We start from the raw sequence: 12,770 nt of genomic DNA, 5'->3' as shown, positions 1-12,770 counted from the left end.
TCAGGTGTTTTTGATCAGGGTTAGAGCTAAACTCTGCAGGAAAGTGAATCCCGTGACCCAGATTTGATTATCCCTGGTCTACATTGTCATCAAAGCATTTAATTTAATTACTCAGATTTATTATATATATATATATTATATATATATATATATATATATATATATATATATATATATATATAAATTAATATATACAGTACAGGTCAAAAGTTTGGAAACATTAATGTTTTTGAAAGAAGTCTCTTCTGCTCATCAAGCCTGCATTTATTTGATCAAAAATACAGAAAAAACAGTAATATTGTGATATATTATTACAACTTAAAATAATATTTTTTCTATTTGAATATACTTTAAAAAAATAATTTATTTCTGTGATGCAAAGCTGAATTTTCAGCATCATTACTCCAGCCTTCAGTGTCACATGTAACATCCAGTCTATCACATGATCATTTAGAAATCATTCTAATATTCTGATTTATTATGAGTGTTGGAAACAGTTCTGCTGTCTAATATATTTGATGAATAAAAGGTTAAAAAGAACTGCATTTATTCAAAATAAAAAAAAAATTCTAATAATATATTTTCTTTACTATCACTTTTTATCAATTTAACACATCCTTGCTGAATAAAAGTATTGATTTTATTTTAAAAAAAAGAAAGAAAAAAAAAATGACTGACCCCAAATTACTGACCAGTAGTGTATATTGTTATTACAAAATATTTATATTTTAAAAACATAGCTTCTTTTTTTTTTTTTTTTTTTTTTCTTTTTTTTCATCAAAGTATCCTAAAAAAAGTATCACATGTTCTGAAAAAATATTAAGCAGCAGAACTGTTTCCAACTCTGATAATGAATCATCATATTAGAATGTGCTAATATGCTGAATATGATGCAAAATTCAGCTTTGCATCACAGAAATAAATGATAATTTAAAGTATAATAAATTTGAAAACAATTATTTTAAATTGTAATAATATATCACAATATTACATTTTTTTTTTTTGTATTTTTGATCAAATAAATGCAGGCTTGATGAGCAGAAGAAACTTCTTTCAAAAACATTAAAAATAGTGATGTTTCCAAACTTTTGACCTGTACTGTATATAAATATATAGGGCTTTTTCTTTGAAATCACTTGTTTTAGGCAGCGCCAGTGCAATACCTTGGGCGGCCAGAGTGAGGGGGTGGCGCTGTCGCGAGCCGAGCTGCCGGGGTTTGAGTGTCTGTAGCAGTAGGCCGCATGTGATGTGAGTGTACTGAGCTACAGTGTGGTCGTGTGCATTGTCAGCCGTGATACATCCGAGTCTCATTTAACATAACGTATTTTCATTCCTCGTGACAGAAAAGGTTAGGTAGAAAAATGCCAAAGAAATCAAAAGAAGTCGCTGAGTGGGAGGGTGATGAAGAACCACAAACAGGTGAGATTATGCGTTTCTGTTACACCACAGTCTGAATACTAACGACATGAATATGATTATTGAAAAAGTTTAACGTTACATGATGACAACTCTTTATATGTTATATCTTATCTTTATTATTATATTGTTGTTATATTTTGCTTAGCCCGTTAGCCCACGAGAGAAGCGAGTTAATGGTGGTGCGGAGTTTGATATTTCACTGTCATTGCATCATTTTGTCAGCCTGATATAATTTAAGACCATATTCGCTTTTTGATCCATGTTTCAGCTGCGCAAGCTTTAAATGCTGATATAGCGGATAATGCTGGTGAGCTGCCAACCTAGACAGCATTTTTTGGGAACGTGCCTGTGCTGCCCTAAAATGCTGTCTAGGTAGTCAGCTCACTGGGTTTTTTGAGAAAGCTGTTGTTTTAAATCCTATACACAAACCATTCTTTCTGTGGCATTGTCACACTGCTGTCAAATAGCACATGTTGAGTGTGTTTATGTGTACAAAAGTGCTTAACATACTCATTTTTCTTTGTTTAGACAAACATGTCAAAAAAGGAAAGAAGGATAAGAGGGGCAAGAAGACTGTAAGTTTTTATTTGTGTTAATTCATGACTCTGATTTGAAGTAACTTTCATTATAAACATAATTATGCTTGAAATCAATAGTTCATTCAAGTTCGAACAAAGGTAAAAAATCGAAGCATTATATGATGTTTTATTTTTAGTTACCCGTATGAATATTTAATTAATATTTGTTTAATATTATGCACCAGCTGTAACAGCACCAAACACAATTGCAAAAATAATAGTAAATACATTTTAAAACCAATACCTCTGAGTCTGTCATCAGAATTGTTTTGTGCATATTTCTGCATTTTTATATTTGTATTTTTATCTTGACAGTTTTTTGAGGAGCTGACATCAGATACTAAACCAGAAAAAGTAGAGCAGCCACCAGTGAAAGAGGCACAAGGGAAACAGGTGCATTATTTTCATTAATTTATAATGTATAATAAATACATTATATAAAGTAGAAAATATATTTGGTTGCACTTTATTTTAAGGTGTCCTTGTTACAGTGTAATTATACATGTCAGTACTGAGTATTAATTAACTTACTCTATGGTTAGGGTTAGGATTAGGGTTACTTGCATGTAATTATGCATAATTTATTGTTATTATAATAGTACATTTAACGTGCAACATGGACACCTTAAAATAAAGTGTTACCATATATTTAATTAAATTTAAAGTACATTTAATTACAATCAGATATGTTATGTTTTTGGGTTGCTTTTTAATTTGCTGTTAGCCTCAGAAGAAAAAGAAAGACAGGCGGAAAGGAAAACCCGGAGACGATGAGGATGATGATGAAGCGGAGGTCATGCAGCGCCTCAAGAAACTATCGGTCCAGCCCAGTGATGAAGATGAAGAAGAGGAAGAGGGTAATGTCATAAGCTTGGTTTGTGCCAGTATGTCACACATCACACCACATTTTTAACATCGTGGTTTATTTGTATTTTGCAGTGGTTGCTCCAGTCAAAGGAGGAAAGAAAAACAAAGTGAGTTGCTTTGATATACTATGCGGTACTTCTCTTCACTTGGATGCACTTTATGGACAGATTAATTTTCCTCCTGCTGCACAGTGTATAGAACAGTGCAATTTAAGCCATGTGATCCGGTCCACAGAGCTTATTAATTTTTTTTGTCCTTCTCTTTCTTTCAGGGTGGGAACATATTTGCTGCTCTGAGTCAGGGGCAAAGTGATGACGATGAAGAGAACGCAGGCGATGATGACGATGTTGATGAAAAACCCCAAAGCAAGAAGAGCTCAAAGGTGCGTGCTTCCCGTTTCACTGTCAGTCATTATGTATCAGGTTTAGTTTATGTATATGTATAGACTTATATACACATACATGAAATAGACATAAACGTATGTTTAGTTTCATGGAGTCTTTTTATACATTACAGTTAAATCTGCAGTGTGAGTATTACTAATATTAGTTTCATATCCATGGATTTTTAATTTATTTTAGATTTCAGGTTGCAGTTGATAAGGCTTATATGTTTTTATAACTAGTATATTATAATTCAGATTTTTTATTTTTTTTTGCATGGAAGACATTGTTTGTTAAATTCTTATTTACATATTTTTTCAGTAGTTTTAGTGGCTATCTGTACTATCACTGTTCATGATATTATCTTTACAGCTTCTTCAGATTTCATATACCTAACCACAATACATATGCATCACACACCACACAACTCAACCTCTCCAATATTGTGTTTATTCCTCTTTCAGTCCCATTCCAGCCAATCCCTCATGTCCTCTCTCTCTCTCTCTCTCTCTCTCTCTCTCTCTCTCTTCATGACATTCCCAGTGGAATTCATTCCATTTGCATTCATTCATTTCTTTTCCAGATGAGGGCCAGTGCACTCATTGTTTCAGTCATTAAAAGTGAAGTTTAGTGGAAGTGAAGTGGAATCATGTAATATTGGCACTCATCTGTCATCCTGATTTCAAATTATAACATTTATCATTCCAGTAATGAAGATTGCATGCAGTCACATTGTTTGTTATACAGAAGGGAAGAACATATTGGGCTGCATTTTGAATATTTCTACATTCATAAGCACATTGCCTGTGTCTGTACGTGTATGTATGTGATTCAGGAAGTTGAGAGGGTAACCAAGGGCAAGAAAAAAGATATGGCTAAACCTAAGATAATACAGGTGGGTACATGGGATTGTTTCTATATATATATTCTTATTCACTATTTTCTTTCTTCCACAGTCACATCTTCTGTCTTTCTCCCACCTTGCAGTTTTTTTCTTTATTGCTACATGACAGAAGTGCGTCGCTCATCATGGAAACTAACCCTTTTCTGTACATTCCGGTCTGTCTTACTAACACTATGTCTGATTGGTGAGCGGTGCTCTGATTTTTCCTCCAGGATCTTTGGTTTACTCTCTTCTCTCAAACGCAGGAAGCCTCAGAGGAGGAAAAAGATGAAGAAATGGAGAAGAAAGATGAGAATGAAAAGAAAGGAGGGAAGAAGGGCAAGAAAGCCGCTGCTAAACCATCTAAGGTGTGGGACTCAGGGTTTGATAGATATGATTTGTTTTGAAAAGCCAGTAAAAAAATCCAAGTGTATGCAACCTAAAGGGCATCTTAATGTTGACAGGAGGAAGATGAAATTGAAGAGAAAGAACCAGAGAAGTCTCAGAAGAAAGGCCAGAAGGAACAGCCCAAGGTCAGATTAAGATATTTTTGTATGTATTTATGCATTAAAATGTGCGTACGTACTCTTTTTGATTTGGAATCTTATTTGGAAAGAGTTTTGTAATATTACCATTTCAAATGTTTTCTATTTGAATACATTTTAAAATGTGATTTATTTCTGTGAAGCAAAGCTGAATTTTCAGCATCATTACTCCAGTCTTCAGTGTCCTTCAGAAATTATTCTAAAATGTTGATTTGCTGCTCAAAAACTTTTTATATTATTATGTATTATATTATTGAAAGCTGTTGTGCTGCTTAATATTTTTGTAGACTCCATGATACTTCTTTTGATGAATAGAAAGTTCAAAATAACAGTATTTATTTGAAATATAAATTTTGCAGCATTATAAGTCTTTACTGTCACTTTTGATTAATAAAAGTATTAATTTCCTTACTGAAAAAATAAATAAATGTGTTCTTCAGAATGTCTTTTTTTAATTTCACAGAGAGGAAGTTAATGAAAATAAGTATCGTAGTAAAATGTTCCAAGTTAAATACGTTTGTCATAGAGTCTCTTTTCTGTGATTTTTAGAAAGGGAAGCCTGCTCGCCCTCCTCCTAGTGATGATGAAGAAGAGGAGGAAAAGAGTGATGATAATGACACAATGATGGTACAACAATTTTCTCTTTTTGTATTCCAAATATTCATAATTTCCAAGCGTTCATTCATCCACTTTCTATCTCTTTGTCCTTATTTTCTTGATATCCTGCTCCGTGTCCCATAGAGTGCCGAGGATGCCCTCGCAGCTGAGCAGGCCAAAGAGAAACAAAAGGATGACCCTTGTGCAAACTTGAGTAAAAAAGAGAAAAAGAAGAATAAGAAAAGGGTAGCGTATGCAAATTTTTAATACTCTAATGTATGAAGTACATAGAAGTATAGAAGTGTTATTTTTTATATATTCTTGTAGTATTTACTTATATTTTGAATTACCTTTTAATATTCATTTTGATTTTAGTTTTCATGTTTTTGTAATGTTTTTTTTTATATTTATAATTCATTTTAGTTTTATTCAGTGTAATTTTAGTACTTCAACTTATTCTTAAGATTATTTGGTTGCAGTTAGTTTCCAAGGCAATGTTTCTAATCTTTAAGGTTTTCTAATCTAATATGTACAGTCATGGCCAAAAGCTTTGGCAGTGACATTCATTTTGTGTTTTGAAAAAGTTTGCTGCTTCAGTATTTGTAGATTATTTTTCCACATGTGTCTATGGTACACTGAAAAACAATGATAAGCATATAAGTTGTAAAGTCTTGGCAAAAAAAATATATAAAGAGTCAGTATTTACAGTGTTGACCCTTGTCCTTCATAACCTCTGCAATTCGCTCTGGCATGCTGGATATTAGCTTCTGGGCCAAATCCTGACTGATGGCGACCCATTCTTGCCTTATAAGTTCTCTGAGTTGATCACAATTCATGGGCTTCTGCTTGTCCACTCGCCTTTTGAGGACTGACAACAGGTTCTGTATGGGATTGAGATCCGGGGAGTTGCCTGAAAAATTTCAATGTGATGATCTTCGAGCCACTTTTTTTTTATCACTCTTGCTTTGTGACATGGTGCTCCTGCATGCTGGAAAATGCAAATGCATGGATCATCACCAAATTGCTCATGGATCGTTGGAAGTCGCACTTGCAGGACGTTTTGATGCCATTCTTTATTCATGGCAGTGTTTTTGGGCAGAATTATGAGAGAGCCCACTCCCTTTGTTGAAGAGCAACCCCACACATGGATGGTCTCAGGAGGCTTCACTGTTGGCACGTCACAGGACTCATGGTAGCGTTCACCTTTTCTTCTCTGAACAATCGATTTCCCAGATGTCCCAAACAGTCGGAAGGGAGCTTCATCAGAAAATAACTTTGCACCAGTCTTGCGCCAGCTGCTGTCCAATCCTTGTACTTCCTGCAGAATTACAGTCTGTCCTTGACATTTTTCTTGGAGAGAAGTGGCTTCTTTGCTGCCCTTCTTGACACCAGGCCGTTGTCCAAAAGTCTTGGCCTCACTGTGTGTGCAGGTGCTCTCACACCAACCTGCTGACATTCCTGAGCAAGCTCTGCGCAAGCTCTGATGGGGTGGGCGATATGAGCTAAAATTCATATATCGATATTTTATTGAGATTAAAAAAAAAAAACAGGCAAAACATTTTAACCTTATTTTACTAGAAAAAGTGAGGGATTGGACATGAAGTTCTTGATGATCCGGTAAATGGTTCTTTCAGGTACAATAGTCTTTGTAGCAGTTTCCCTACATGTGAGGCCATTTTGATGCAAAGCGATGATGGCTGCACGTGTTTCATTGGAGGTAACCATTGCTAACAAGAACACAATTATTAGAATCACTTCTTCCCTCCTTTTATAACAATCAGTCTGCTCTTACAATCTAATTAGTATGATGGTGATTTCACCTGACTAGTACTCATTCACACTTTCACATGTGCTGCTGATATGATTAGTCAGTTAATGTTAGCTGGTCATTTTGTCTCAGGATCAAAAAACTTTTTTGGGAAATGAAGTTTTAGCAATAATTTAGGATGAATCTGATCACTCTACACAATAATCTAGAAACAATGTGAATGAACACCACAGCAGCTTAAGCAGCAAACTTTGCAAAATACAAAATGCCACTGCCAAAGCTTTTGGCCATTTATATATTTTTTTTAATAACCAAGTAATAGTTTTAGTTGAAAATAACAACACTGATTGTAGATACTTCGTCTTGTGCTGTGCAGATGGAGTATGAGCGGCAGGTGGCTAGTTTACGAGCTCAGGACAACATCGAGGGAGACTTCTCCATCTCTCAGGCTGAGCTGTCCTCTCGACAGGCCATGCTGGAAAACGCTTCAGACATCAAGGTTAGACGATTGGGAGATGTTTGAGAGATTGGAAAACACTTAGTACTATGTACTAATTTCTGTTATATGTTTATAGTTGGAAAGATTCAGCATTTCAGCCCATGGTAAAGAGCTGTTTGTTAACGCAGACCTTCTGATTGTTGCTGGGAGACGATATGGTCTGGTTGGACCAAATGGGTGGGTTGATGGTTTTAATTTGACATTACTACATTGCATGTAAGATTTTGTTCAGTTTGGAAATGTTATGATAGTAAAACCTGTTTCCGTACTACTGTTTGAATCAGGAAAGGGAAGACCACTCTACTAAAGCACATCGCCAACAGAGCTCTAAGCATTCCTCCTAACATCGATGTGCTGCTTTGTGAGCAAGGTACAGTACAACCCAGTGATATTTTAGTATAATCAAGATACTATTATAGGTTTTATTAAAATTTATATATATATATATATTTTTTTTTTTTTTTCATTTTAATTTTAGTTAATATTTTAGTAATTTTTAATGTCTTTTTTTAGACATGTTGAGATTTGGATTTATTCATTTAAAGTTTACTTTTTTATGTTTATTTCAGTTAAAGGGTTAGTTCAACCAAAAATGAAAATTAGCTTATAAATTACTCACCCTCAATTCATCCTAGGTGTATATGACTTTCTTCTTTCAGACAAATCCAGTCGGAGTTATATTAAAAATTGTCTTTGAACTTTCAAGCTGTTTAATGGCACTCAGTGAGTGTTGCTGTGCTTCAGTCCAAAAGAAGTGAAATAAAAAGCGCCCATCCTTTATAGAAAGTGTCTCACACAGCTCTGGGGAAGAACAAAGGCATTTTTGTAAGAAAAATATCCATATTCAAAACGTAATAATCACTTTAATGTACAACAGTTGTACACAGAAGCACTTCCGGGAGCATGACGTATGGAGGTCAGTGCTGCGTATGCACAGGTGAGTCTCGTGAAAACCAACGTTTGTTAACAGGAGCAAAGGAAGCAAAGTTTCCTTACTTTAGCAAAGGAAAACCAGTCTCCTCTTGGCTTATATTGAGATCCTCCGACATTCTTCTTTACAAATCCTTGTTTCGTACTTCTAATTAGTGACCATTGTTTTGTTTTGATCTCTCCCCTGCGCTTCCTCGTTCGTCACTTCTGAGCGGTGCATGCGTAATGCTGACCTCATTCGTCATCAGCCCAGAGCTGCTTTCATTTACAACAGTGAGCGCAAGCTAGATTCAAGTTTTGAATATGGATATTTTTCTTACAAAAATGCATTGATTCGCTACAGGATGCCTTTGTTCAGCCCCTGGAGCCATATGATACACTTTCTATTATGGATGGGCGCTTTTTATTTAACTTATTTTGGACTGATGCACTGCAACACCCGCTGAGTGCCATTAAACAGCTTGAAAGATCAAAGATTAAATTTTTAATATAACTCCAAATGGATTCGTCTGAAAGAAGAAAATACACCTAGGATGCCTTGAGGGTGAGTAATTTATGGGCTAAAAAATGATACTGTGTGGTTGAAAAAACAGTGAAGGAATAAGGAATGAAACAGACCAATCATTATAATTTAGGAATAGAATCACATTGGTGTTTGAATCGTGTTCGCGATCTTTAACGATCTAAATTAAAGTGCTTTGTCATGTTGGTGGTGACCCCTCTCTTGCAACATGTTTAGCTATCACAGATATTATACTTAGCTTTTTTGGCTTCTGTTCACAACTGTAGCCAAACTTTGGAGCGCTTAGATTAGTGAGCAAGGTCCTGGCAGATCGCTATGTCCGGTCCTCACACATGAAGAAAAGACTCAATCAAAAAAGAGCAGAATCAAAATTTTTATTTGACAACAAGTATCCGATTCTGGAATTGGAATCGATTTTCGATTCCCAACCCTAAATACAGTTAATCCTGCTGTACAGATCCCTGACTACTTTCTCTGTGTCATTCCTCAGAGGTGGTGGCGGACGACACTCCTGCAGTTCAGGCGGTGCTGAAGGCCGACACGCGCAGACTGAAGCTCCTGGAGGAGGAACGGCAGCTACAGAGTCGGCTGGAGAAAGGAGACGACGGAGTGTCTGAGAGACTCGACAAGGTCAGATGGGAGCAGCTCGCATATTCAGCTCACTAAATATGCTGATTCATGGAGTAGTGGAGGATAACTCTGTGTGTGTGTGTGTCATTTACAGGTTTATGAGGAGTTGAGGGTGATTGGAGCAGCGTCAGCGGAGGCTAAAGCTCGTAGGATCTTGGCTGGTCTGTCTTTTACTCCAGAGATGCAGAACAGACCCACTAAGAAGTTCTCTGGTGGTTGGAGGATGAGAGTGTCCCTGGCTAGGTGGGCACAATGAGGAAGAAGATGCATTGATTTATTAATTTTATAAATGTAAAATAAAATCTGTTCTGACATGAGAAATGAGAAAAGTTGTTTTTCTTCCAGAGCACTGTTCATGGAGCCCACGCTGCTGATGTTGGACGAGCCCACTAACCACTTGGACCTTAATGCCGTCATCTGGCTTAACAAGTAATTACTTTTTCTTTAAGCAATGCTGTTAAGGAAACAAACCCATCTAGTTGATGTATTTACATTTCATGTATTAAGGGGAGGTCACACAGTGATTGCATCACTAAAGATTATCAGGCTCCTGTGTTTTTAATCTTGTGTGTTGCTGCATTTTCAGTAGAAAAAAAGTCGTACCTTTGTGCTATAATCTTCTGACGAATCACCATTTCATATTTTCTCCTTTAGCTACTTACAGAGCTGGAAGAAAACGCTTCTAATTGTGTCCCACGACCAGAGTTTCTTAGATGACGTCTGTACAGATATCATTCACCTGGACAACCAGAAACTCTACTACTACAGGGGCAACTACTGTGAGATTCGTTTCTGAACAGCAACGCAGATGAAATCTTATGAAAGGCATTTAATCATCTTTACTGTATTTTATGTTTGCTTGATTTCTCCTAGTGACGTTTAAGAAGATGTATGTACAGAAACAGAAAGAACTCCTGAAGCAGTATGAGAAACAAGAGAAAAAGCTCAAAGATCTGAAGGCTGGAGGAAAATCCACCAAACAAGCTGTAAGTCCTTGACTTTTTCTCGATTTCTACACAGTCCTAGTCTTCTCAAACCCTTCCACTCATTCTCCATCATTCATTTTCAGGAGAAACAGACGAAAGAGGCTCTGACGAGGAAACAGCAGAAGGGAAAGAAGACCCAACATGAGGAGGAGAGCCGTGAGGCCACAGAGCTCCTCAAGAGACCGAGAGAATATACCGTCAAATTCACCTTCCCCAACCCTCCTCCGCTCTCACCGCCAATTCTCGGCCTGTACAGTAAGTCTTTTATGACTTTTGCTCATTGTGGCCTCTTATTTTTATTAGACTTGTTGGGTGGTTGATGACTAGTTTGGTTTCTTTTCTCTTTCAATCCCAGGTGTTGACTTTGGTTATGAACGCCAGAAGCCTCTGTTCAAAAGTGTAGACTTTGGTATAGACATGGAGTCCAGAAGTAAGTCATACATGTCTGTAGAAATCATGACTAGTAGTTTAATTATGGTGACAAATATACACAAGAAAATGTTGTTCATTTTCTCATTTTCTCGGTTTCAGTATGTATTGTTGGGCCCAATGGAGTTGGAAAAAGTACACTGCTCCTACTTTTGACTGGAAAATTAAATCCTGTAAGTACCGGTTATCTTTATTAAGTATTCATATTTGCTAAAAAAAAAAAAAAAAAAAAAATGCTTTTATATTAATAAAAATCATTGTGTACTCATTTTTTCCTTCATGTTTGTTGATTTGATTCCTTAATGGTGTTAATTATGAGGCTTTTTCATTTTAGACAAAAGGAGAGATGAGGAAGAACCATCGATTGGTAGGGCAGATGTTTAAAATCATTCTCTTTATTTTACCTTTACCTGACTTTGGCTAATTGGTTCATTCTTCTGCCTGTGCCTGTAGAAAGTAGGTTTCTTCAACCAGCAGTATGCTGATCAGCTGAACATGGAGGAGTCTCCCACAGAGTACCTCCAGAGGAACTTCAACCTCCAGTACCAGGACGCCAGGAAGTGCCTGGGTCGCTTTGGCTTAGAGAGCCACGCACACACCATCCTGATCTCCAAACTGTCTGGTAAGCACTTTAGGAATCCATTCATGGATGGTTTTCAAAGTCATCTGTCCTTTTGTTGACATTTTTTTTCCTGAATATTTTAGGTGGTCAGAAAGCAAGAGTGGTATTTGCTGAACTTGCTTGTCGCCAACCTGATGTCCTCATCTTGGTAAGGAGTAAAGGTTTTAAATGTCTCAATTTAATTAAAATTAGTACTTTAACATTTTCTTTCCATACAAATGTACAGGATGAGCCCACAAATAACTTGGACATTGAGTCGATCGATGCATTATCAGAAGCCATCAATGAATACAAAGGAGGTATGTTTTTTTTTTTTCCATTCATTTTATTTGTTGCGCTGAATGATCTTGTGTGCATGTAAATCCATTCAGATGTTCTATAAGATTTCTAAACTATATACAATGATTATGATACTAGTGGAAACCAGAGGGTAAAGTTTTTTTTTTATTATTAACATTTAATATGAATATTTTTAGCTGTGATAATTGTGAGCCACGATGCCAGGCTGATCACGGAGACCCAGTGCCAGCTGTGGGTGGTTGAGGACCAGTCGATCAACCTGATTGATGGAGACTTTGAAGACTACAAGAGAGAAGTGCTGGAGGTTCTTGGAGAAACCCTGGTCAACAAGCCTAAAGAATGAACAACGGCTGGTATTAATAACAAGCGTGTCAAACTACATCACTGAAGGGCTTTTTGTTGCGTCTAAATTGCTAATTTTTAAAGCCTCAATACTAAAATAAATTCTTCTTGGTAAATTGACAGATTGTGCTGAGCACCTGCATGCAAACTGTGTAGGGTGATATACACAAACCCTACAAATACCAGGATGGGTTTTTCACAACTTTTACTTCTAAAACAGGTGAAGACCAATTCCAGATCAGTATACTTGTTGACAATTTGTACATACAGCGCTTGTTCTTTAGACATGATGTCTGACATTCTTGTATTATGCTTACATTCAGGCCGTATCATTACCAGCTCTGTTCATCCATGTGATGCAATGCTATAAAACATACTATGTCACTATCAAATGTGAACAGATGGGGCTAGAAGAGTGCAGTTTGATAATGGTGTCTGACGGCTGATGCATATATTTAGTATTAAACTG

At 36.4% G+C, this 12,770-nt stretch overlaps 1 protein-coding gene across 2 annotated transcripts; it reads left to right on the top strand.

Moving 5' to 3' along the window:
- The first annotated feature begins 1,203 nt into the window (after positions 1 to 1,203).
- Positions 1,204 to 12,421, top strand: LOC109044865 (ATP-binding cassette sub-family F member 1-like). Of its 2 annotated transcripts, XM_042744864.1 has the most exons (27): positions 1,204 to 1,419; positions 1,948 to 1,994; positions 2,313 to 2,390; positions 2,722 to 2,854; positions 2,937 to 2,971; positions 3,136 to 3,246; positions 4,083 to 4,142; positions 4,397 to 4,498; positions 4,595 to 4,663; positions 5,225 to 5,302; positions 5,417 to 5,518; positions 7,417 to 7,539; positions 7,616 to 7,716; positions 7,824 to 7,909; positions 9,483 to 9,622; positions 9,717 to 9,865; positions 9,968 to 10,051; positions 10,277 to 10,401; positions 10,496 to 10,608; positions 10,692 to 10,863; positions 10,964 to 11,038; positions 11,140 to 11,210; positions 11,372 to 11,404; positions 11,491 to 11,659; positions 11,743 to 11,807; positions 11,886 to 11,958; positions 12,136 to 12,421. In XM_042744864.1, exons 1-27 carry the CDS (start codon positions 1,362 to 1,364, stop codon positions 12,300 to 12,302), a joined length of 2,619 nt encoding a protein of 872 aa, XP_042600798.1. In that variant the 5' UTR covers positions 1,204 to 1,361; the 3' UTR covers positions 12,303 to 12,421. The 2 variants fall into 2 exon arrangements, with proteins under 2 accessions (XP_042600798.1, XP_042600799.1); XM_042744865.1 differs by lacking the exon at positions 4,083 to 4,142.
- The last annotated feature ends 349 nt before the right edge of the window (positions 12,422 to 12,770 follow it).

Source organism: Cyprinus carpio, chromosome B19, assembly GCF_018340385.1.
Source record: "Cyprinus carpio isolate SPL01 chromosome B19, ASM1834038v1, whole genome shotgun sequence".
In the NCBI taxonomy this organism is placed as follows: Eukaryota; Metazoa; Chordata; class Actinopteri; order Cypriniformes; family Cyprinidae; genus Cyprinus; species Cyprinus carpio.
Note: the sequence above shows the minus strand (reverse complement) of the source record. Positions and strands in the feature narration are given on the sequence as shown.

Bases quoted from the DNA above. Each gene is read 5' to 3' on its own strand.
- LOC109044865 (XM_042744864.1), top strand. From the start codon at position 1,362: ATGCCAAAGAAATCAAAAGAAGTCGCTGAGTGGGAGGGTGATGAAGAA. The intron at 7,717-7,823 runs GTGGGTTGATGG...TGTTTGAATCAG, and splicing joins GGTCTGGTTGGACCAAATGG to GAAAGGGAAGACCACTCTAC. The intron at 11,039-11,139 runs GTAAGTCATACA...TCTCGGTTTCAG, and splicing joins TATAGACATGGAGTCCAGAA to TATGTATTGTTGGGCCCAAT.